Consider the following 25,545-nt stretch of genomic DNA (forward strand, 5'->3'; position numbering starts at 1 on the left):
CTTAAGGAACCTCAGGGATGGAGGAACTGAGAGATCAACTAGCCCAAATAGTACCTAAAGCTGTCTATAGTATATTTGACAGATGTTCATCCAGCTTTATTCTAAATATGTCAGGTAAAAGAGAATACCTTACTTTACAAACAATCCAGTGCCTTTCAAATAGCTCCATTAGAAAGTTTTTCCTTACATCAAACTTAAATCAGCTCTCTTTGCTATTTCTATGCATTGTTCCTACCTTTGCCCTCTGGAGCCAAATAGAATGAATTGAATTTTCTTTCTCATGACAAACATTCAAGTGCTTGAAGATAGTCATTCTTAAATTTTTCTTCAACTCTTCTACAGGATAAATACTCCAATTTTACTCAACCAGTCCTTATACAGCATGAAGTTGAGGCCTTTTATCATTGTGGGTTCCCTACTCTAGTCATGCTTTACCTTAACAATATCCTCCCAAAATTTTATGCCCAGAATCAATCCTAATATTTAGTTATGTTTTGTCCTGAACACAATACAGGAATTCCATCAATTATTTCTGTAGAGATGGTGTTGTGCTTGATGTTGCAAAGCTAGTATATGGCAAAGTTGAGATCTGAAATCCTGATTACAAGATCAGCTCTCTATGTCATGCTTCTTTGTCTTGATTATGGTGAAATGAGGATAATCATCTTATTTAACTTTCAATTTTTATTTTCAGCTTAATTAGTATGACTGTTATTGTGTCATTCCATGTAATTCTTTGGAAATGATTTTCTGGTGAAAGTGAATGAAGAAAAGATGTAGAAAGAGGAAAAACAATATTAAACTATTTAATATTCAAATAACATCCAAATGTACCAACCAAGGTAAAGCTATGTAAATAACAATAATTGAATAATATGGAGGTATGATTGTCAGTAATATGATACATGTGAACTACAAGAATCTGTTTCACCAATCCAGTGAAGTTAAAAGAGAACTTTTAGTGATGGATGCTACTTTGAGGCAGCATGTAAGGCAAGGAAATCTTTTTGGAAATAGTGATAGATTTGGTAATCCTGACTGAAACTGAAAATTAAGAAGTTTCTCATGTACTCCCATTGTGGCAAAAATGACTAAAATCATTTTAGTCACAATCATCAGTATAAGTGCTAACATCTTATAGATGCCAGACTTAAGGTCATGTTCAAGTTAAAATCCCAATATGAAAAACAAATTAATAAGAACATTCATTAGGTTCTTGGGTATACTTTTCACTGAACTTTAAGCACATTTGTCTATTGTTATTATTAGCCTAAGGTCTTCTGCCTTGTAGCCATTAACTTCCTTTAGTGAATTATGATGTCTTAATAGTGTTGTGGAAATTCATATTCACGAGGCACCTTAAATCAGTATGTTTGTATACTGAAAAAAAAAATGTGGTCCAGAATATTGTCAGCGACACATAATCATCCTCCACAATGTCATACTTTATTAGCTATATAATCTTACTGATGCAGCAGCAAGATATTACTGAAATAAGAAAATATGTATAAAATGTTATATCTAACAATAGTATTTATGTATGTCATTTCAAAGTGGACTTTATATACATTATTTCATTTAAGCCTTACAACACCTTGTGAGGTAAGTACTAAAAGCACTAGTTCCATCATTTTGCCAGTAGGAGGATGAGACTGAGAGAGGCTAAGTCACAATATTTATGTTCACATAAGTTGCACAGAAAGAACAAATTTGGCTTCTACCTGGTTCCAAGTTTAGAACTCATTCCATCCCATATTTTCTAGAGTTTGAACTTATGAGCCTTTAAAGATGGCCTCTTAAAATCTCCTTACTTTATAAACAAAACACTAAATTACAAGTTTTGCAGTGGCTCTTCTTCACTAAAGGCAATTGTTTATGATGGACTTGATAACCATAATCACATGTGTATATAAGACAGCAGTGAAAAAAACATTATTGACTTAATTGATCATTGAAACAAACAAGGTCTAAAGACTCATATGATGCTGTTGAAAACTGGAATATGGTATGCTTTTATCTTTATTTATACCATAGACTGACTAGGATTTGACAGTTTTTCATATTCTTCTGCATAACGTTGATATTGATCACTGAGGAGAGGTTGATTGGATTCATCTTTGTTTCTTCTTGCCCGGATAAAACAAGTGGTGACAACAAAAACAATTGCCACCAGTATTAGAGCAGCCACTACTGTGATAGTAATGATCTCAGTAACACTGAAGGCCTGACCTACCCAGAAAGAAAATGAGAATAAATAAATGGTAATAACCAATATAAAGAAAATCTAGCAAAGTTAAAATTCTAAAAACTCTGAGTATGTTCTGCTACCTTTTTAAATAGGATAGATATTATATAATAACTTATAATCGCCCATCCCCCAATAACATAAGGCATCAAAATATCAACTAAGAATATTAAAGTTAAATAATTTAAAGGTAAGAATTAATCTTTATTTTTTCCCCTAGAGTGAAAATGACTTATTTCAGTTGAATTATCATGACTGAGTCATTTAATCTCTCTAAGCTTCACTTACTCATTTATAAAATGTATAAGATATTTGTAGTACTACCAAGGTTGTGGAGACCAACTGAGATAATGTGTGTACCATGCTTTGAAAACTCTAAAGTATTCTATAAATGTCATCCTTATCTTCATCCTTACTGTCATTTTCACCACCACCATTACCATTACCACTACTACCAGTACTGCCATAGTATTACAACTGTTACTTACTTGGCCATTGAACTTCATAAGCATATCCCAGATTATCTGGAGCAGTAACAAACATTTCAGTATTGGTTACCGGAGGCCAAAATGGCACCATATTATATTGCCTATTGTGTCCAATAGGGGCATTCTCCAATGGAAATATTGATATATCTAAAAATGCCAAGAAAAATTGGTTGAGATATAATTAAATTGATATGAGTAATACTAAATTTCCTCCTAAGGTAACTGAAATATTAGTAAGAACATTAAAATACCCTTTAGTCTTTCACTGTAGATAAAGAAATCAAGGAAAATGTTCCATTAAAGACAACTAGGAATAACATGAAAGAATAATATTAATATAGCACTAACATGTCACCCCAAAAGTGAAAAAAATTGAATTAGAAAAGAGTGAATATCAGTTGTATTATTTTTAAACTCTGGAAACTAATTTGAATATAAATTTATTAAACTTCTTTTCAAACCTATAGAAAGATGTGGTTTTAGTTTGTAGAAGTACTATTTGTCATTTAAAAGAGAAAACAAATGTACCTACAGAAAAATATTTGTCCTAGACTGAATATTTGGTATTTGACATTTTCAGCTTAACTTTTGAATAGTTAGCTGTCAATATCAATAACTAAATTCATTCTGTGCATGTTCAAGTTAAACCTTTAAAAACAGAGATTTACAATGGAAACACTGATATATCTTTTACTATACAAATAGTGTGAAAATAAAGGAATTTTGTGTGCATGTGTGTGTATATATATATACTCTGTGTATATAAATGAAATCACTGAAACTTGCCGAAACCTACAAAAAAATTAATCATCCTCATTATAAAGCCTACAGTTATAAATTTAACCATCATATCCTGCACTAGAAACTCCAAGTCTTTTTTAAAATGCACAAAGAGGGCATATTCTACTATAGTTACAAGGAGTTTACAACCAAACCCTAAAATCACCTCCTTTGTTGAGGGAGATTTTTTCAACATGAATTTAAAGGTTGACCTTTACAACCTGACACCCCTAATCTTCTCCAGTCTAACTTTTCAGATAGATTTCATTCCATTGCCCTTCATTTACTTTATATTCTGGCCAACATGGAGTAACAGATTCTCAACAAACTAAAAATGCCAACTTTAATCTTTAGACCTTAAAGAGGTCTATCTCCTATTCCTGGAACACACGTTTTTCACACTGCATACTCTGAGATACCCTAACTTCCTTTAAGGTTCAGCTCAGCTGCTACCTCCTTTTAGAAATCTTTCCAGATCCCTCATCCATTATTCTGAAATTATTTGGTGTTTGTTTATTTTCATGTTGAGTCATTTTTCAGTCATATGTGACCCAGATACTTATCTGTGCAAATGTTATTTTACCCTAGTCAAGTATAAACTTCTCGAGGGCAAGAACAGTCTCATTGTTTTTGTTTTCCCAGGTCTAGCACAGGGTCCTGCACATGGGAGTTTAATACATATTCATTTGTTGATTTAAGTTGCCATATTTTAAATGAAAGGAGATATTTTCAATCTGTTAAAGCATGTTACAAAACTGATGTTATATGCATGACCAACAATCATTTTTTATTTTTATTTTTTTGCCTTTTAAAGAGACATATTCTGTGCCATCTTGCAATTCAGTGATTGTTGAATTGCATGTAATTGAATTATGTGTAGACGTCCATGTGGTTGTTGTTCAGTCACGTCTGATTCTCCAGGACCACATTTGGGATTTTCTTGGCAAAGATATTGAAGTGGTTTGCCATTTCCTTCTCCAGCTCATTTTACAGATGAGAAACTGAGGTAAGCATGATTAAATGACTTGTCCAAGATCATAGTACTAGTAAGTGTCTGATTAGCACTCAGAAAGATGAATCTTCCTGATTCTAGGCTCAGCACTCCATCCACTATGCCATCTAGCTGCCCTGGAGACATCCAGGGCAGACATAGTCAAAAACAAATTAAAGGGGATTAATAGAGAATATTTCTAAGACTTTAATGGTTAGATTACATTATTTATTTAGGTAATTGTTTTAATTCTTCATTTTCCCCTTAACTAGTTTTTACATGTCTACCTTGAATACATTTATTTTTAGTTTTTCCTTTTAAAAATGAGCTTCCTTCCTTCCCCTCCTCCCTCCCTCTCTTAAATATTAAATATGTATCCTTCTAAAGCATCCCTCCTTAAATATTAAATAAAACAAAAGAAAAAAATCATCTACTTTGACATCTATTTTCTTTTAAGACACATTTATTTATTCATTCACTTGATTTATTTATCTATTCATTTTTCCATATATCTATCATCTCTTATCCAGTCTGAAAGTATGATTACTACTCATTTTCCAGGCCTATCCTGATTGGCATCAGATTTTTGGCCTTCTCTACTTTCTGACCTATGCTGTTTTGCTTTTCCTCAGACAATCTGGTTTTTTGTCCCCCACCCCATTCTTGGGGGCTCACCTTCCCACATCTATGCCTAACTTAGCGCAAACACTCCATTAATTTTTGTTGTTGCTATTATTCAGTCATGGGTGACTCTTTATGCTTCCTTTTTGGATTTTCTTTGCAAAGACACTGGAGTACTTTGCCATTTCCTTCTCTAGCTTATTTTACAGAAGAAGAAATGGAGGTGAACAGGATTAAATAAGCCAGGGTCACACAACTAGTAAGTGTTTGAGGCCAGATTTCAAGTAAGGTCTTTATGAATCTAAGCCCAACACTATATCCACTCACTTTATTACCGGCTGCTTATGTAACTGATTTTATAGTCCACTTCAGTTCAGAACTCTTGGGCTCAAGCTCAGTTATCCCGGTAACAGGAGCGATAATGACCGTCTAACATCTATTTTCAGTAGAAAAATTATCTTCTTTAAATCATTTCAAAGTAGCTTACTATTATTTTTCCTCCAGTTGTGTTTTCCTCTTCAGCAAAGTGGGATTGTGATTACTGGATTTTTAGGTAGAAGCCCTGGGTTCAAATTTTGATATACCACTTTATGAGTTTGGGTAAGTCATTTAACTGTCCTCTCTATATATGTTGGCATAGTATCCACTCATTTATTCACTCACTCATTCAACAAGCATTTCTACTATGAAATGTATGTGATAATAAATATATTTTGTGGCTATAAATTACTAAGTTAAAATTCCTACAAATATTTTTATATAGGCCACATTCAGGTAAATGGCATATTTAGGAAAAGTTGTAAATTGTTTTTTATTGATACTATACTTTGAATATTTTATCATATATGTTAATGATACTTTGAATTTAGAAGCAATAGGGGGGTACATTTGAGAGAGTACTAGACTTGGACTTAAGAAGACCTGAGTTCAAAGTTCAAATTGAGCCTTAGATATTTATTAACTGTGTCACCCTGAGTAAGTCACTTACTCTGTCTTCCTCAGTTTCCTCATCTGTAAAATAAGGAATCATAAACTTTTAGACTTGTGAGAATAAAAGGAGATGGCTATAAAACATTTTGTGAAATTTCAAGTCTGATATAAATTTTAGTTATTGCTAATATGATTACATAGACTGCAATAATCTTTTGCCATTTTCATTTGTGAATTATATAAAAATAACCATTTTGTCAGGATAGAGTCATGAGAGAAGAAAGGAAAGAGCTAATGAAAATTAATTTTGGTATATTTATGTTGTGAAGTAGAGGCACAAGAAAATCTTATATCTTAATTAGGATCTTAGATAGGAATTGATAAAATCAGAAGAAAACATAGCTTCTTCACCATACAGATGAGAAAACTCTGGAAAGAAAGAATATTTCTACTCCTTGAACCATTCATGTTCTTTTAACCAATAGAAACAGCTTCTTTTAATTGGAAAGTCATTTGGGACTACGAGATTAGAATGACAGTGAACTAGATTAGTGGGAAATTTAAAATATTTTATCTATGACAGATTTAAAAGTTATGTTATACTATGGGGGTAGGAAAATTAAGGATTAACTTTGCAATCAAGTTTTCATTTGTGAGAAGCCAACATGTGATATAAAACAGCACAGTGTATTAGGACACTATCTAATTCTGTTTCAGTCTCTGAGGACTCTGCCCAAGTTTGAATAGTCATTCTTCATATTCAGTTATAGTAGAATTGATTTCTTTTAGGGAGTTGGAAGAAAAAAAAGCCTAGAGGATATGGGGGTAATTTTTCATATAAATCTTAGTTATCTTGGGTATGACCTGTGTTGTCCTAGTGTGCTTTGCAACAACTGTCCAATTATATTAACTGTCCAGAACACATTTGATACTTGTATTCTCTAAGTGGTTTTCAGTGTTGCGGAAATGACTGCAAATTATGGCGATTCCAAACTAATGTTAAAGAGCACTTTATGTGTGTTGAGTGCTTAGTTTAGTGATAATGACTCCATCAGAATAGTTCATTTTGCTGAGCCTGCAAAAACCATAAACAAAAACATCTTACCAGGATTATATCTCCTCAGCCATTCATCAAAAACTGCATCAGTGAAAGTGTGTAGAAGGACAAAAATAGGATCATTGGGAGACAAATGGGTCTGTCCTCCTGTTCCATTCAGAAACAGATGAGCCAAATTATGAAGGCTTCGAACTGCAGGGTCATATCTCCCAGTAGGATCACTGTAACCTAGATGTAAGATGTAAGAAGTAAGGATGGATAGACCATTATAATTTTTAAAATAGGAAGCAATTTTCTCCCAAAGCTCATCAGATTGCTTCATTTATATATGTAATTGACTTGTTTCTTAGGAACCTCCAGTTGATTGTCACTCTGCAAAATGTATACTACTTTTACACTTATATTAAGAAATTTTAAATGTATATTTGAAGCCTCTTTGCTAGTTTTGTTCTCTCTTTTAGTTGATATTAGTAAGCATTAATCCACATACTTATTTTTTTTAATTATAGCTTTTTATTGACAGAACATATGCATGGGTAAATTTTTATAACATTGTCCCCTGCACTCACTTCTATTCCAACTTTTCCCTTCCCTCCCTCCACCCCCTCCCCTAGATGGCAGGCAAACTTGTTAAATATGTTAAAGTATATCCTAAATATAATATATGTATGCAGATCCATACAGTTCTCTTGTTGCACAAGAAGAAGTGAAATTCACATACTTATTAGAAAAGACTACAGAGGAATGTATTCTGCACACACTACTGGAGCTACTGGTTTAGTCTCATACACTGACTTTAAGAGACTGTGTAGTATGGTAGAAAGAGCATTCAATTTGGAATCCAGGGACTTGTATATCAATCCTGCTTTTTCTCCTCATTATTTTTCTGTATTTGGGAAAGCAAGTTGTTTTACAAATCCCAGTCTTAGTTTCCTCATTTGTAAAATGAGGGAATTAGATAAGATCAGAAGTCAACAAACTATGGCCTGCTCATCAAATCTGGCCCTTTTCTTTCTGTCTCCTATTTTCATATGGGCACATGAATGATGAATGGTTTTTTATTAAAAAAAGTTTCTAAAATGCTTTATATTTTTAAATATATACATACAATATATATGTACATATATATATGCATATATATGTATATATATTAGTTAGAAAGTCATACAAAAACAGGAACAAAGGGAGGATAGATTTGGGCCTTATCCTGCAATGTGCTGATCCTCTGGATAATAATGCCCAAAAATCTCTTGTAGAGCTAAATCCTGGAATAATATGATTATTCATTAAATTGATTCCCAAATCTGTCACCTTAACTCACTATTCACAAAGATGACCATGTGAAGGATTTGAGACTAAGCCAGAATAGAAAAAGGGAGGAGATTAACAGTAATGTGCATTTCCAAGTTAAAAACAAACAAAAAACACCATTAAGAATATCAAACAAAATATTTAGAATACTCAAGACTAAAACAATAGGCAGCTACTTTCCATATATGAAGAAATAAAGGAAGTGGAAAACTTCAAATTCAATTGAAAATTGCTGACACAATTCTGAGGGTTACTACCCAGTCTATCATATATACCCATCCGAATGCACCAGCTGTTATTTCAGCTTCCTACCTTATTCCTGATGAACGACTGTCAGCACATTTATATTTAGAAACCTACCTTATGGTGTGGGGAAGCTACGATTTCTCAGAGAAGCTACCCTGCCATCTCTGCACTAGTTCTAACCATCTGGAAATCTTAGTCTCAAAATGTTTATCAAATTTTGCTAATTGCCTCTGTATCCGTGTTGTGTTTTTGATACAGAACTTTTCCAGGGATATGCCTCATTTAAGCCTGAATCACTGGGTGCCTTCTTCTTTCAGTGTTCTGAATCACCTTATTATAAGGGTTTATCCAGTTTTGTACAACTCATTCAGTGAGTTAATTTGAATCTGATCATTTTTAATGGACTACTCATATCACACAAAATCCTGGGTTAATATTGATTCCTTGTTATTAACAAGAAAGATTTTTAAAAAATCATTAACATAACAAAGTCTTTTCCTTCTTTTGTTCCTTCTTTTATTCTTTTCTTCCTTTCTTTTTGTTTTTGGTGATCATGTAGGAATGAAGGAGGAGGGGAAGGGAAATACACACACACACATATTTTCCCTCCCATCACTAATTGAAATTTTAGAAGTCATCTTCACTAGCTTATTTTTTCCCACAGCAGCCTATCAAAATTATTCTTTTTTTTTTTTTTAAATTTAATATCAGTAAGTAGCACTTGGTTTTTTTTCTAAAAAGAGTTACAGTTTATACTCAGTATGCACCCATTTCAGTCACGATATAGCTGTTATTCATTAATCTCTATCTCTAATCCTTTTTGCCTAATTACTGATTAAAATAAACTAAAAAGAATTGAAATCAGCCTAGATATGGAAAGAAAGAAGGCTGGAAATCAAACAAATATGTGGAATTCTTATATCTTTGAATTGGTTCTCTGAATTCAATGGAAAATAGACTTTGCTCCTGCTTTGGAATCCTGTATTATAATCTGAGGCCTGTCTTTTTAAGATTGTTAGATGAAGTTCTACAGTGTGAAGTCTACAGTTCGCAAATTCTTCCTGGGGAAAACAATAGTGATTAATTGGTAAAAAGCCACAAGATCAAGGTGATTTTTGAAATTATTATATCTGAACTGGAATATTTTATGTTACTGTTAAGGAGTTAGACTATCAGGGTTTTTTAACCTGTGGTCCATAAACATTTTCTTTTTAAAAATTGGATAACCATATTTCACTATAATTTGTTTCTTTTATAATCCTATGTATTTCATGTTTCACATTTTAAAAAAAGTTTTTTCTGATAAGGGATTCATAGATTTCATCAGGGTTTTATGAACACAAAGAAGCTCCAATGCCATCATATGGTATCTAAAGCCTCCTTCGAACTCCTTTGAAGCAGAAGGAGTCCAAAGCTCTCATTTTGTTTACTTGCCTTCCACTGTGTTTCGGAAACTATTTGTTGAATTGGAATAAAAGGGAGGAGTATCGAATAAACCAACTTCCAAGCACTGAGCGACATCCTGTGGTGCGGGGAGACGTTGCACCATGGGCCTGGCTACATTTCCAGCAGGGTTTCTTCGAATAGGTCCTCCTTCTGTGCCTGAGAATCATGGAAAGAAAGGAAACATTTTACAGCTAGTCGTAGTTCTAAAAAATTACAAATGCACAGTACCAACAACAGAAGACAGCTCCCCGAGGTAGAAGAGAAAGAGTAGAGATATTAAGGTGAGAATGAACCAAGAATAGAAAAGAGACATAAGATAAAACTCTCTTTTCCCCATAAACAAGCAAACAAATAAGCCAGGCAGCAAGCAAGCAAACACATGTTTAGGCCTACCTCTAGAGAATGCATTAAAAGTAAACTATCATTTCTTCCTTACGAATATTTTGAAAAGAACATTGATTAAGTAGCTGAGATTATTAACTAAAGAAATACCCACACCAATCACAGGCAGAATTATAGGAACCGAGTCAAAGTGAAGTAAAGAGAACCAGAAAAAGTGTTAAACAGTGACATCCTTATCTTTTTTTTTCTTCTCCTCCTCTTCCTCCTCTTCTTCCTCTTCATCATTAGACTTCCCTCCCTCCTCCCAAAAAAAAAAAAAAGAAAAAAAACAACTCACAGAAATATGAAGAGTTAATTTCTAAACTTTTTTTTTTTTTTGGTAGAAATGGGAGACTGTGGATTTGGAGCATTATATATAATATTAAACTTTTTTTAATTGAAAGTTTGGTTTATTTTGCTAAACTGGTTTTCCCTTTCTATTTTGGTTTTTGTTTTAAGGGATGGGTCCCTGGGAGAGGGAGAACATGTAAGTGATGTCAAAACCAAAAATATCAATATAATTTAAAATTGCTAAATAAATAAAACCCCATCTCAAATCTAGGCTTTACTTAACATACTTAAAATAGATTCTCTTGAAAGGCAGAATTGTTATGATTGAAAGAATACTTGATATGGAATAAAGAGATTTTAAAATGTCAGCAAATGAGCATCTGATCATAATTTTAGAGAAAGAAGGACTTTAGAGGCATGAGGCTAAGACCTAAGAAAGGGAAAATGCTCAGTCACCTACCTATTAAGGGGAAGAAGCAGGATCAGAGCTGAGGCTCTTGGACTATAAGCAGAATTAGCAGAATTCTTTCCATTGAACTATGTCACTGAGTTTTTCAACTTCTCAATTGTTCTCAAGTTACTTGCCCCACTAGACTATTGTAAAGAAAGTTCTTTTTAAACCTGCAAGTGCTATAAAATGTGATTTATTCTATTTCTTTCAGAATAGCTATCTCTAGATGATTAAATATTATCCCAAGCATCTACAAAGATGCAACCAATTATGTGAAATAGAGAATTTACGCAAAAAAGAACCAAGACTTGACTTAAAAGAAAATAATAAAACAATGACTTTACATAGGTGAGTGACAATGATTTAGCGAATAAATGGCCAGATGTGGAATCTGGAAGAATCTGATTTCAAATCCCCTAGATTTTGGATTAGCTGTGTGATCATGAGCAAATCATTTAAACACTTATTGTCGTCTCAGACATGCAATTGTCTTAAAGAACATATTAAGAAAGACTTGTTAATCTCTCTGTTTAGAGGAAGTTCCACATCTGAGTATTCCTCAAAGTGAGAGGAGGGAGAAGAGAGAGGGAGGGAGAGGGAGAGAGAGAAAGATAGAGGAAGAGGGAGAGGGAAAGGAAAAGAGAGAGCATGGGGGTGGGGAGTAGACAGAAAAAGACAGAGAGGGAGAAACAGAGGGAAAGATTGAGAGAGAAAGACTGAGAAAAAGGGTAAGAAATGGAGAGAGGTAAAGAGAAGGGGAAGAGAAGGAGTCAGCCAGACTATACCAGAGAGAGAACATGCCATAATTCATAATAGTTTTTCCCCCGAGGAAGCATATTATTTTAACTAAGGGTTATGGCCTTATAAATTATGACTAACTATTTTAGCAAATACTTTTGAATTCTTTGATTATTTTTCCCCTCTAGAATCACCTCTAGTTCACTACCTTTAATCCAACATTATAAAATACTTCCCCATAGATGTTTTTCAGTTTCTTTTTTTCTACTTCTATGAAGTATAGGTGACTATTTTATTTTTTAATCTTTGAATTTCTTTTCCTTCTATTACTTTATGTCAACATGAAAAAAACAACATGTATTTTTATGAAGATTCTTAAAAAATACATTGCCACAATGTTAACGAGTTTGGTCTGATTTACTATAATGGTAAAGTTAGTTTATTTTTAAAAAGGACATCATTGAGAGATCAACCACATAATTGCTCTTTAGTTAAAAAAAATTTCAAAAACACTGCTTTGTAGGTTAGGGGTTTGGGTAGTATTGTTATCGATCTGTCTGCTTCTCCCTCTTAGTTTCCCTCTTCCTCTCTCTAATCTATGTACCTATTTGCCTTTCAGGAAAAACTTAGCAAGGCTGTGCTTGTGTATTGCTTATATAGAGTTTATCTTTTTCTAAATCCCTTGATTTTCCCCTAAATACTTGTACATTACAAATTATGAGTAGAACCTTATAATAAGATAACAATGCAATAAGAAAGAGCACAGAATAAGGAGTGCGTGGACACACACACACATAAGAGTTCTGTATTTGGCTTCAGCATTTACTAATCGTGTAACTTGGAAAAGTTACTCAAACTTTTTCAAATCTCCAGTTGTTGCTGTGAATTGTTGTGAGGATTAGCTTAGATAATGAATATGACATGACTGTAGAAATTGTAAAGTACTAGGCCAAAATAAAAAGATATATTTCAGTTACTATTGACTTACATGAAAAAAGAGGGTTGAATGAAGTTCAATTCCTCCTTTATTTCTTTGTTTCCTTGTTTCTTTCTTTCCTTCCTATCTCCCCTTCTTCTCTCCCTCCTTCCCTCTTTCCTTTTATTTCCTTTCCTTTCCTTCCTTCCTTCCTTCTTTCCTTCCTTCCTTCCTTCTTTCCTTCCTTCCTTCCTTCCTTCCTTCCTTCCTTCCTTCCTTCCTTCCTTCCTTCCTTCCTTCCTTCTTCTTTTTTTCCCTTTATGCCTTCCTTCTTTACCTCCCTCTCATCTTTCCTCTGTCCTTCTTTCCCTACTTACATCCTTTCCTTTCTTTTTTTCTTTTCTAATTTTACTGATCATCTTATGTTATTTTCAGTATGATAATATCATGATTTAATGATATGGGAGTCTCCAAACAAAAACACAGTTATATAGAGAGATATAAAAAAGTAATGGGGCTTAACAGAGCCTTGAGAAACCTTCTGTTCCAGCCTCTTGTTTTGAGACAGGGCCATTCCAAGCTAACTCCCCATATAAGAATACAGCATATCCTTTTGGTTTTTTTTTTAAACAACATAAAACAACTTCTACAGAAATTGATTTCACATATTACTACTCCTAATGGTACTATGCCCAGCTGATAGAATCCTAAGCCTGAGGTCAAAAAATATTGAGTTCAAATCCAACTTCAGGTACTTTCTAGATGTATAATCCTTGGCAAATCACTTAATATCAGTTTCCTCATCTGTAAAGTAGAGGCAAAAATAGTACCTATCTCCCAAGGTTATTGTGAGCATCAAATGAGGTTATATTTTAGCACCATTCTTGGCATACAGTAGGTGCTATGTAAATGTAATTTCTTTATGTCTGTTCAAAGTGAGATATCTTATCCTTTTAGCTAGAAAATTCTCACTTTTATTTATTCTTAATTTCTTTATTTACATTTGAATTCCTTACTTTCGAAATCAGGTGGGGATAGTTATTTCCATTTTCTGGACTTAGTCTTTTCATCTGTAAGATGATGGAGGGGATTAGGTTAGATGATATTGAAGACCTCTTCAAGACTCTTGAATTCTGTGTCTACAAAAGGAAGAGTCCTATGTGATATTTAACTTCTGTTTCAGCTTTGAAATCATGTGACTAAAGAAAGTATCTGCTAGTTAATAAAACTCCTAATTCTCCAAAATTAAATAGATGTAGTTTTTTTTTCCATACACCAAAAGTACTAGCATCTGCTCTGTACATAATAGTGGAATCCTAGCTCTTTAAAGTATTGATAGGCATAATCAATCTCACTCCTTTCCAGGTTATTTGTTTACTATCTTTGTCTGTTAAAGGAGTCCTTTATTGAAATTGGAACTTACTGTTACAAATGGTTCCCAGGGTATCATAATCTTGCACAGATTCACACAAAACTCGCCATTGGGAAAAGACAGAATTCGGACTTATCAGAGAAAAATCAAAGTTACTTCTTGAACCCATCAAGTCATCTGTGCAGATATCACACGTGTTTTTTCCAGTAGCAAAGTTCCAGTATGGAAGGGCAAAATTGGGATCCTGTAGCATCTCCTAAATCATAGAAAGGTTATTAGTGTTTTGTAATAAAATATTTTGCAGGTCAAATTTTCCTTTCTACTAAAGCCACTCTCAGATAGAAATTTAGATAACTAGTTCTCTGTTTACTTAGTTTTTGCATAATGTATTGGTAATGCCTAGACAGGACCAACATATGTAAATGAACCTTTACACAAATAAAGACTATCTAGGAAAATAAGGCTCATTATATAATATGGTATGTGGCAAATCATTTGAAAGTTTCTTTAAATATATAAAGGATTTAGTCTGTAAAATTTACTTTGGTTTTAGCAGCAATTGTCAATGACACCTTTTTTTTTTTTTTTTTTTTTTTTTTTGACTAGACGTTTATACTTCCTTCTATTGTTTATTCTACCAATGAAGTAAAGGCCTACAAGCATCTGTCTGAAGCAGATGTGGAAGACTAACAAGATGGGAATAAAAGATGCAGTCAAAACCCACCTAATGGTGTTAATTGGTTGCTTGAAAACATAGCTTTAGGCAAAACAGTATTCAACAGTTAAGTGAAATAGCAACTCTTCAGTCAATAACTCTTCACTTAGTAAAATGAGCTAAACAGCTACTAGGTGCAGAGCATTGTGTTTACAGAGGGAGATCGAAAGTTTATAAAACACATAGTCCATATCCATTCAGGAGCTTACACTCTCAGGGATAAGACTGAAACACAGACCACTATGGTAGGATAAGGTACAAAGTCAAGTGCTAGGTGAAGGTTAAGACAGAAAGTCTACTGGAGCAATTAAGGATGGCTTTCTAGAGAAAATAGGGCTTTAGTCTACTTTACAAGGAGTTAGGAATTCACAGTTTAAAAAGAGGAGGGAAGAGGACATTGCAAGCACAGGGAACAAGGAGAACTTAATGAAGGTACAACAAAGGAAGAGTAGTATATTCAGTACACTAGTTTGCTGGTGTACAGAGTATGTGCCATCTAGAAATTTGAGATGAAGCTGGAAAAATAGTATATTGTCAGATTATGGAAAGCTTTAAATTGTGGACTAAGAAATTTGAAATTTACTCTTCAGTCAATGGAGATTTTTTTAAATCACAAATGAAAATTATTCTCTGGTATTATTATGAATAATAGAATGGGTTACTAGGAGAACGGAGTGGAGAAGAAACCCCTGTTAAGAGTCTTGATTTATGACCCCAGAGAGTGGTAACAAAGGGCCCAAAATAGGATAAAAGCAGTGGAATTAAGAGGAGATATATGTGACAAGTGACATTGAGATAGAATCAGTTGACTGGATATAAATAATCATGAAAATAAGAGGCATCAAAGATAATCCTAAGATTACAAACAATGTTATAAATGAAAACTATTTATTCCCTTATAATCAGAATTAGGACTCTAGCAATTAAATATAAATCTTTTCAGAGACCAGAGACTATAATAGGATCAGATTGGATGAGGGAGCATTAAAACCTATACAAATTGGATGCATTGAGACCTGACATAGCAAGTTATCTAAAGGAATTTTGAGATTTTCAGTTGGCTTTTAATTTACCACAGGAGTACATAAAGGATAGCATAACAGGTAAGAAACAAAGAAGTCGATATCAGTGACATCTTAGGAAAAGTTGGGAAAAGTGACCACTTTTATCTCTCAAGATTTCCTAATCTCAATTTCTAGTTTAAGATTTATCTAGAGATGACAACTCTCAAATTAATTAGGACATGGTTTCTCAAATAAACAGATAGATCTATAGAGAGAACTATTGTTTTCAGTTTGGGAAGACACAATTAATCATCCCAGAGGGAAAGAGCAACAACAACAACAAAAAAGCACTGAGCTCAGGGCATGTGGGGAAAGGGAAGGTCAAGGTCATCATTAGAGTTGGAGTTGGTGTTTGGATTTCACAACTGACAATTTAGTTTCCATAAAACTTATCTGATCATGTCACTACCATGTGGAAAATGCTTCAGTTGAGTTTTAGTATATATAGCCTTTTCTCAGTCCCCATTTTATTGTTCTACTCTCTTTATTCTTTATTTCTGCTAGGATAAAATATAAACTCTTCAGCCTGGTATCAAAATTCATTCTACAATCTGACACTCACCAACTTTCCCAAACTGGTTTCCTCTTATGGATTCTACATTCCAGTCAACCTGGACTACTGTTTTTCCATGAACTTTTCATTGCCAGACCAACAAATCTTGTCCTCCATGCTGCAATGTACTTTCTACTCACTTGCATTTTTGAGACTACCTTGTTACCTTCAAAGCATAATGTAGGTACTATAAAACCTTTCTTCATTCTCTAGTTTTTAGTATTTTCTTAAATGATCTTGTTTTAATTGATTGGTACATATGTTTTATAGTCTGTCTCTGAAAGCATCCAGAAAACAGTGTCAAATTTTTGTCTTTGTAATCTATTTGTCTAGCACTCTATCTTGAGTATTTTAGATGCTTTATATTAAAACAAACAACAACAACAACAACAAAAAACTAGATTGTATTGCAGAATTCTGTAACAGAATTCTGATCAACTAACTTGAGATGCTATCTGACATCTTTGTACTGATCAGGACTATTCCTCAATTCAGTTCAAATATTTGACAAGCATTTATTGGTTAGCTACTTAACAGGTAAGATGGTATAACTTTCTGTGAAATTTAACAACTCAAGTAAAGAATAAAGACCCAAACTGGGTACTAGAGAGAAACCTTGATAATTTCTGGGGACTTCTTAAAGAATAGAGAAGGTGTTAGTAAAGGCTTAGCTATAATGTATAACAATTACATTGATAAGGAAATTTTATATGCCTCTGTTCTACATACTCTACTTTGTAATAAGAATTTGGTCAATTTCGATCTGTTTTCCTTAGCTTTGCTGTTTGGTTTTTCTTAGTACCTCATTTTAAAATATGTTCATGAAAGAATTCCATGTAATATAATAATTTATTTTACTTAGGAATTCTAATAAGACTTTTTTGTTCTTTGGAAAACTGCATTTAGTCTCTTGCTTTTTAAGTCTAAGTGTTGTTTTTATTTTCTGTTTCTTCCTATTCTCTGCTCTCAGTGGATTGCTTCTGTTTGGAATAGTAAGTCATATTCTAAAAAGTCCTTTCTGATGTTTTCTGAAAAAATGGACAATTAGAAAATATTTTTCCAGATTTTTGTCCACTGTAGAATTTTCTCACTTTGAAACAATTATTTTTGTTCTCAAAATTAGTAACAACCTTTTAAAGTAATCATCAAGAGTACATTTGTGGCTTGGTAATTAACATTCTGAAGTGCTAGCTTCTTCATGTGGCATTTCTACAACATAGCATGTCAGGATTTAATTGACCAGCTTTGCAGGGCAGTTGGCTTTCTAGAATGCTAGTCAGGGTGGTTGGAGTTTACATAGGCAAAATTGAAGCTTTTACATATTTTCCAGCTGCCCTTTCATTATGATGTACCCAGGAGAAAATAACTTGAGGGCACAGGGATGTGCACCCAATTATAGATGACAGATTTATCTACTCATAATCCTCTAAATGTCTTACTTGTAATCAGAGCTATAAAATATGAAGCCCAAAGTATCAGCTGAGATCATTTAATCATCCTGGAACTACACAGAGAATATTTCATGGAACTATCTTTAGCTCTGTGATTTAATGAATTGGATAGCCCCTCTTCAATCATTCATTTTTTGAGTGCAAGCAAAACAATGAACAGAAATTGTCACACCTGCTTTAAAAATTATTAAATCAGATTCTGAAAATGCTTTCAAAATAGTTTAAAGATATAAATGATTTTATAATGTCTTTTGTTATACAAAGAAGCTTTCACTATTTCAACAATATGTACTTGGTGCTTTCCTTGGTTCACCTCTGCTATTTTTCTAATTGATTTTAAGCTTTCTAGCACTTGTCACAAGTGATAGTACAGTATGAACAGCACAAGGACCCTCAATTAAGAAACAGATTTAAAGAATTTTTATCCTTTCCTAGGTAGTAATCAGGAAATCACTTTGCCTAAGTTAGAGGATATTGGGTAGACAGACATGTTAAGGTTTTGCCACATAGAGAAAAAAGCACTTCAATGAAAAGTGAGATCAGAACACTGTAACATTTCACACAAATTTCCACTTTAGACTCAGATAGGAAGAGGTTTTGAAATGTGGATATAGGTGAAAATAGCTGTGTAAAAAAAGGATATCTGTGCCAAGTGAAAGGAGCTGTTCCATAGCACAATAAAATTATCCAGCATATTTATATTTTCTTTTTTGCTTGTTTGTTTTGCTTTAGAGCAGCTAGGTGGTCAGTGGAAAACTTGGCTTCTGTTTTTCAGAAGCAATTTGTTTTCAAGCTGTTTCTTAAAAGTTAACTCTTTAGCATTTATCCCCATGCTCACCTGTATGTCTTTTTCCAATTGCAGTAGGTGGTACCTATGCCAGGTGAGAAATGCTGGACCTTCATGTGAAAAATCCACAGCTCCAAAGCTCTCCTGCCCTTCCCCAAGGAAAGTCTTTTTGACTGAGTAATAGTGGGACCACACAAAATAGTTATAAATGGAAATATTTTCAAACTGTGATGTATTGCCATCCGTCCCCAGTAGTTCTTCTGATCTCCTAGTGGCTATGACCAAATGGGGATGAGTAGTGCTCTTTGCCATGTTGAGGGCACGGATGAAGTAATCTTTTTCCTCTTTACTCAGGTCTAGAAGGTTTCTCCTAACTTGAAAGATAAGAAGTAAGTATTAATCCATACTAGAAAACAATATACAATATAGAGAAATATGTCTTTGAAGACTGGGATTCAAATAAACTTTTCAGTAGTTTAACTATGATGTAGAAGTAGAAGAATTCCTAGAAATCAATTTGTTTGAGGCCCTCATTTCATGCATCATGAAATGGAAACCAGTAGAGGAGAAATGATTTTCCAGAATAATAGTGGGATCAAATAGCATATGTCAGATTTGACCCCACATTCTCTGACACTAAATCTGGTGTTCTTAATTCAATAATGGGTCAAGTTTTACATCAAAGACTACCAGTTGCCTTTTTTCCATAGTAATCTCTGTTTTCTCTTATTTTGAAGGAGCTATAAGGTTAGAGATATGGAAAGAAATAAGCATTTATATGGTACTAACTATGTGCCAGGTATTGTGCTAAAGGCTTTAAGTGGAGTGAATTGAAATGAAGTGATGACCTGTTTGTCTTTGGGGCAAGTTTATTGATAGCAACCCCTGCTACCCTACCCCAAGTCCCATAAACAGGAGAGAATTCAGAATCTTAAAGTCCTATAAGAGAATCAGATGTACATAAATGAATGTGAGTATAGATATTGTCAACATTCTTTACACACTACAGAAGAGAGTCTTTTATAAAAGAGTACTGCACAAAGGAGTATTCTTTGAAGCTGAAGACCCCATTGAATCTATTGTAAAATAGTCAAACAATTTCAGTGAGTTTGAATTATTCTTTCTGACAGATAATGATGAATGAAAAAAAAAAGCTGAAAGGATATTTGTATGTGAATTAGGGAAGGAAGTCTCTGTATTTGAAGAGTTTTGACTGACATTCAATTATTGAATTAAAGTACAGGTACTCAGTAAATAGTGGAAAGAGCACTGGAGTTGGTGTCAAGAAGATCTAGTTTTTAATTCCCACTACTGATTAGTTGATTCAACTTGAAGAAGTCATTTTATTTCTCTCAACTTAGTGTTTCTTCACTTATAAAACAGAGATAATAACATTTTCCATATTCATTTTATTGGGTAGTTGTGAATAAATCCTTGGGAAAACTATATAGAAATGGAATCATTATAAATTTAAATTTTAACTCTAAAAAAAAATCCATTAGTTGATAAATCTCTATAATTGTTTGGATAACTACTGGTCAAGCAGGATGTTTTAAGATTGTGAAGTTGAATAGCATCCCTATCATTCTTGGAATTAGACCTAAAAGGCATCCTTGTTGTTGCCATATAGCCTTCTTGTTTTACCATGGTGCTGTAGCAACAGTGGGGGGTCTCTTATAAGAGGCAAGGAAATCATTTATTCTTGGTTGGGCCATGGGCTTGCCTTGAGACGGTAATTAGATATAATGTTTAAATGGAAGCTATCTTTTGAAACACAGTCCTCATGAGGCCCCAGCCTTGTCATTATGATTGGGTCTATGAAGAAAGGGGCATAAGTATTCTGATTATATACTATTCACACAAAGTAGTTAGAAGAAATGAATGTGAAAAATGTTTTACATTTCTCTACTCCATTCTCTTTTTTATTTTTAATATTAGCTACCATGAGATATGGTGAACTATCCATTAAACATTATACTGATTAATATTCTGTTAGAAATATCAAAATAATTCCATTGTTACTATAATAATTTAATGTAATTCAATGCTTGAAGAGATTGTAGAGTCATGTAATACAACTCCCTCATTTACAGATTAGGAAACTGAGGACGGATATATTGAAGTAAATACTTAAAAATCATTTACATGATAAGTAACAGATTGGGATTCTGTCCTAGGCTCATGGACTCCAAATTTAATGTTTCCCTATCATACCATAGTGACACTATACATTGTTCATCTTGTTCTAATTTCATTTATTTTTTCACCATTTATTCTAATATTATTATTATTGTCATTGTTTTTTGGAGTCACAGGACCTGGGTTTGAATCTTTGCTATTCTACTAATTGTGGTGTGATTAGGCAAATCTCTTAATGTCAAGAGGCCTCAGACCCCTTATTTATAAAATGAAAGAAATGTATTAGATGACTTTAAAGGTCCTTTCTAATTTTATATTCCTATTCCTGTGCTAATTTTTCTTGACTTCACTCCCTCATTCTCTTATCTGAATAACCTTATTTCTATTAAATGTTTTCCTTTTTTTAGAAAAGAATTTACTTCTAGTGTTGGATAGCATTTTTGTTTAACATGTACCAACTTAATACTCTTTCCCCTTTGTACAAGTGTTGCCTCAGTAATCATATAATATTCTTAACCTATTTCACAGTAATTACCTGTAAGGACCCGTTGGTCACAGGCTGATCCTCTCCATCCAGGTTTGCAAGTCCCACAATTGTAGCCTGAGAAATTACCATTGCAGTGGCAGGTCCTGTTGAAGAACTTAGTGGGCCAAGCTTCCCGATCATCTCTGCCATCGTGTGGGTACTGGGGCCCATGGGGCCGGGTATCAGCAGTAACTGCATCACACCTGCCCCGTCCAGTTGATGAGCCACAGCTGTCTGTTCCTGGCTCTGGTCCTGGATTCAGGTCTGGACAACATTCACCACTTCTCAATGCATCTAGGGTAGCACATTGCCTTGGGAACTGTGCATAACCCTGGTGAAGGAGCAGCACTGGCCAAAGTAGCCAAAAGAGATGTCCTCTAATTGTCATTGTCTAGGCAAGAAGCTAGAAAATTCTGGAGAAGAAAATTCTTTATGAATGCAACCTCAAAACTCTTACCTTGTTTTCTCCTCTGATGAAGCTTAAATACCTGAATAAAATCAAGCTAAGAAAAAGAGAGAGGGGGGAAGTAAAATATAATCATATACAATTAAATCAGGTTTCTAAGATAATTGTTATTACCCATTCCACCATCAAAATGCCTCTCGACATATCCCTCCATAAAATAAAAAGGAGATAGAGTGCACCATTTCAGTTTAATCATTTTAATAATCTACCATGAGGAATTTCAGTTTGCATAATTCCTATAGCAAGTATTCCTCTTTTATTCACTAAAATTTCAATATTCTTTTTTCCAACAAAAATTAATATGGTTCTTATCTAGGCCATTTATCAAAGGAGCTCATTATCAATTTACCACTATTAATTAAGCCAAACCATGGAATTATGAAAAGTGCTGAAAGCAGATTTCAGTTGAATTATTTTTTCATGCTTAAGAGCCATATATTTTCAGTAGCATTTGGTTCCTTTCCTTCCAGCTCTGTCATGAATTGCTTCTTTCCTTACCTTGTCTCAGGTCCTTCTCTGTTCCGTGTCTCCTGCACCTTTAACTTGTTCTTTCATTGATGTAACAGCTATTAATTTGTTTTGTGTTTCTGACTGCTTACTAATCTCTCATGTGTTAACCAAGCTTTGAGTTAGGCTGGCTTTCTTCCCCACCAGCCTTTGCTAATCCCCTTTTTGCTTCAGTGAGTTTTTTTTTGGCCCTTAAGTAAGTATTTGGCCAGCACATGATTTCTTCTATGCTGATCTCCTTGTGATGCTTAGAGGTATAAAGAAAGGTCAGAAGCTTATAATTGAAATAAAACAAGTCAGAAAAACTGAGGGGGCTTTTGTTTTGAGTAGATTTCTTTCCATGACAGCTTTCATTTTTAGATATGGCAAATAAGACTAATGACCTTTTCCTCATTATCAGATGAGAAAATTTGCTAGGGGCAGGAGGTAACAAAGGCAAAGTTTATCTACTAATCACACTAGACGATCACATTTGTCCATTCTCCGGGCCTGAGCACATGCTCCCCTAGTGATGTCTAGAGGGAGGGATTGTGGTTTGTAGCAGCAATAGACATGCATGATGCCTGCCTGTGATTTTTCCATAAGACTGATTAGAATAAGTGGCCTCAGTTCTAAGATTAAGGGTTAACACCACCTATTTCCTCAGAATGGAACAATTATGCTTTGAATAACAGTAAGAAAAAGCACTGACTTTGGATCCATAGATCCCTCTCTGTTGTTTGTAGTTCATGTCCATGGGCCAGTCACTTAACTTAGGTAGGGCTCAATTTCTTCATCTGTAAAATAGGAATAATAATAGCATCTACTTTATAAGAGTATTGTGAGGATTAAATGATATAACACATGTAAAGCAAATATGATATAAATGCTGGGTATTGTTATTATATGTCTGAGGTTTAATTTGAACTACCAGGATAGTTGTTTATTTACTATAGCACATTATTGCTCACCACATATAGAGTGATATATTTTAGAAAATAAAAAAAGCAACCCTTTCACTACCTTAATAATTTTGATATAAATTTGGGACAAAAAATCCTAGATATAGATTTTTATATCCATGAACAGAGGCCTAGTCCTATAAATATTAGTGGACCATTGGGGGAATGTTCTACCTTTACCTAGAATTTTAGCAGATTGAATATTTTAATATTTTATTTCTTCTATGTTCTAATGACCTCCTTACAGGGACCTTTTCTCTTGGAGGCTATTGGATTGGACTATTTAATGTTCCATAATTGTTTTCCATTTTTACTTAAAAGTATTAATTTTTATCATTGTTACTATTATTTTTAAACATCTAAATAGGATCGTTTTTGTTGTTCACTAATTTCAGTTATCTGACTCTTCATGATCCCAGTTGAGGTTTTCTTGGGAAAGATCACAGAGTAGTTTGCCATTTTCTTTATCAGCTTATTTTTCAGATGAGGAGATGGAAGCAGATAAGAATAAGAGAGTGGTCCATAGTCACAAAGTTAATAAATATCAGAGATTGAATTTAATAACATGAAGATCAATTTTTCTGAGCCCAGATTCATGCTCTGACCTCTGTTCTACCTAGTTTTATTCTGTATCTATGTGGATTCCTTTTGGAAGCATCCCTACAGATCAGCTTTGCATTTCTTCTGGACCATCATCGACAATTCTTTATTTTACCCCTAAGCTCCAAGATTTATAACTGGAAGAAAATTTAAAAGTTAGAGACCATTTAACCTAATCCTTACTCTGGGATCTGTATTAAAAAGAGATAATTGTACTTCAATTGATAGTCTTTTTCGTCCTAGGTATTTTAAGTCCTTAAAGATGTTTTTTGTAAGTATCTGGAGGTCTTGGCATCCTGCTAAAAGAAAGCTACAATACACAATACACAAAAATCATCTAATCCAAGTTCCTCATTTTGGTTATGGCTAATGTGGAGTTTTGTTTTGTTTGACTATGTTTATTTGTTACAAGGTTTTTGTTTTCCATGGGGAGAAAATAAAAGCTTCTTAATTGAAACAAAATTATTTAAAAATAAAGATGGTCATTCACCAATGTTCAGAATACTTCAGTGAATTGCCCAAGGTTACCTAGATAATTAGCAAGGAGATTTAAACAAATTTTTGTCTCCAGAATCCAATGTGTTTTCTACTATATCATAGTCCCTCTCCAAGACCATTTTATTGACTGTTTCTTCAAAGATGAGAAGGGAAATTACTGTTTGAGATCAATATTCAAATTACTAGGTAATGATGAATTTATCTGTTATAGTTATTTAATATTTACAGTTCATTTCTTCTTTTTTTTTGTGAAGCAATTGGGGTTAAGTGACTGCCCAGAGTCACATAGCTAATAAGTGTTAAATATTAGATTGGAACTCAGGTCCTCCTGACTTCAGGGACATGCTCTATTCACTGTCCTATCTAAGTGCTCCTAAAAATTTATTGTTAAAATCTTATTAGAACAGAAAATAATATTATATTTGAAATGTCAATCTTTATTTATTTTTAATTTATTCTGTTTATAAGTATATAACAAATTCAATATGTTTCTTTCAAAACTATATTGTGATTCCTTTTGGATTTCCTTTCATTCTCTTTTGCATATTTAAAAAAATAGTTCAATGGTCTTCTTTTCTACCTTTTCTTTTTTTAATAAGTTTTCTCCCTAGATATTGTTGTTCAGTAGTTTTTCCTTCATGTCCAACTCCTTGTAACTCATTTGGGATTTTCTTGGCAAAGATACTTGGCTTGCCAATTCCTTCTCATCCAATACCTTCTTTTTAAAAGTTAAAAAAATCTTTGAAATGAATAAACATATTCAAGCAAAAAAATCCATATATTTACATTGTCACAATAAAACAGTCCATTATGCATATGAAGTTTTAAAAAATCGCTCTCAAAGGCTAATCAAAGAGTGAAATAGTGATGGGATAGAGAATAAAAGATTTGATGAGAGATGATAAATATCCTTAATGATTTGACTTTAAGACTTTAAAATTAATTCTAGAGGAGTCACAGGCATGTGTACTCTATCCTATAAAGGCAAAATAGATAGCCTTCTTTGGGTTATCTGAAGTTCAAAGATAGAATTC

General features: G+C 33.5%; 1 protein-coding gene across 3 annotated transcripts; it reads right to left on the reverse strand.

Moving 5' to 3' along the window:
- Positions 1 to 426: 426 nt before the first annotated feature.
- Positions 427 to 23,242, reverse strand: TYRP1 (tyrosinase related protein 1). Of its 3 annotated transcripts, none has more exons than XM_003762148.3 (8): positions 23,164 to 23,242; positions 21,509 to 21,912; positions 18,886 to 19,208; positions 14,316 to 14,520; positions 10,104 to 10,271; positions 7,161 to 7,340; positions 2,734 to 2,880; positions 427 to 2,229 (listed from the first exon to the last, which is right to left on the reverse strand). In XM_003762148.3, exons 2-8 carry the CDS (start codon positions 21,885 to 21,887, stop codon positions 2,024 to 2,026), a joined length of 1,608 nt encoding a protein of 535 aa, XP_003762196.1. In that variant the 5' UTR covers positions 21,888 to 21,912; positions 23,164 to 23,242; the 3' UTR covers positions 427 to 2,023. The 3 variants fall into 3 exon arrangements, with proteins under 3 accessions (XP_003762196.1, XP_031817652.1, XP_031817656.1); XM_031961792.1 differs by lacking the exon at positions 23,164 to 23,242 and adding an exon at positions 22,464 to 23,135; XM_031961796.1 differs by lacking the exon at positions 23,164 to 23,242 and adding an exon at positions 22,464 to 23,135 and having other exon boundaries at positions 21,509 to 22,002.
- Between the last annotated feature and the right edge of the window lie 2,303 nt (positions 23,243 to 25,545).

This window comes from Sarcophilus harrisii, chromosome 1 (genome assembly GCF_902635505.1).
Source record: "Sarcophilus harrisii chromosome 1, mSarHar1.11, whole genome shotgun sequence".
Classification (NCBI taxonomy): Eukaryota; Metazoa; Chordata; class Mammalia; order Dasyuromorphia; family Dasyuridae; genus Sarcophilus; species Sarcophilus harrisii.

Bases quoted from the DNA above. Each gene is read 5' to 3' on its own strand.
- TYRP1 (XM_003762148.3), bottom strand. From the start codon at position 21,887: ATGACAATTAGAGGACATCTCTTTTGGCTACTTTGGCCAGTGCTGCTC. The intron at 19,209-21,508 runs GTAATTACTGTG...TTATCTTTCAAG, and splicing joins TGACCAACGGGTCCTTACAG to TTAGGAGAAACCTTCTAGAC. The intron at 2,881-7,160 runs GTAAGATGTTTT...TGGCATTTTTAG, and splicing joins GCTGAGGAGATATAATCCTG to ATATATCAATATTTCCATTG.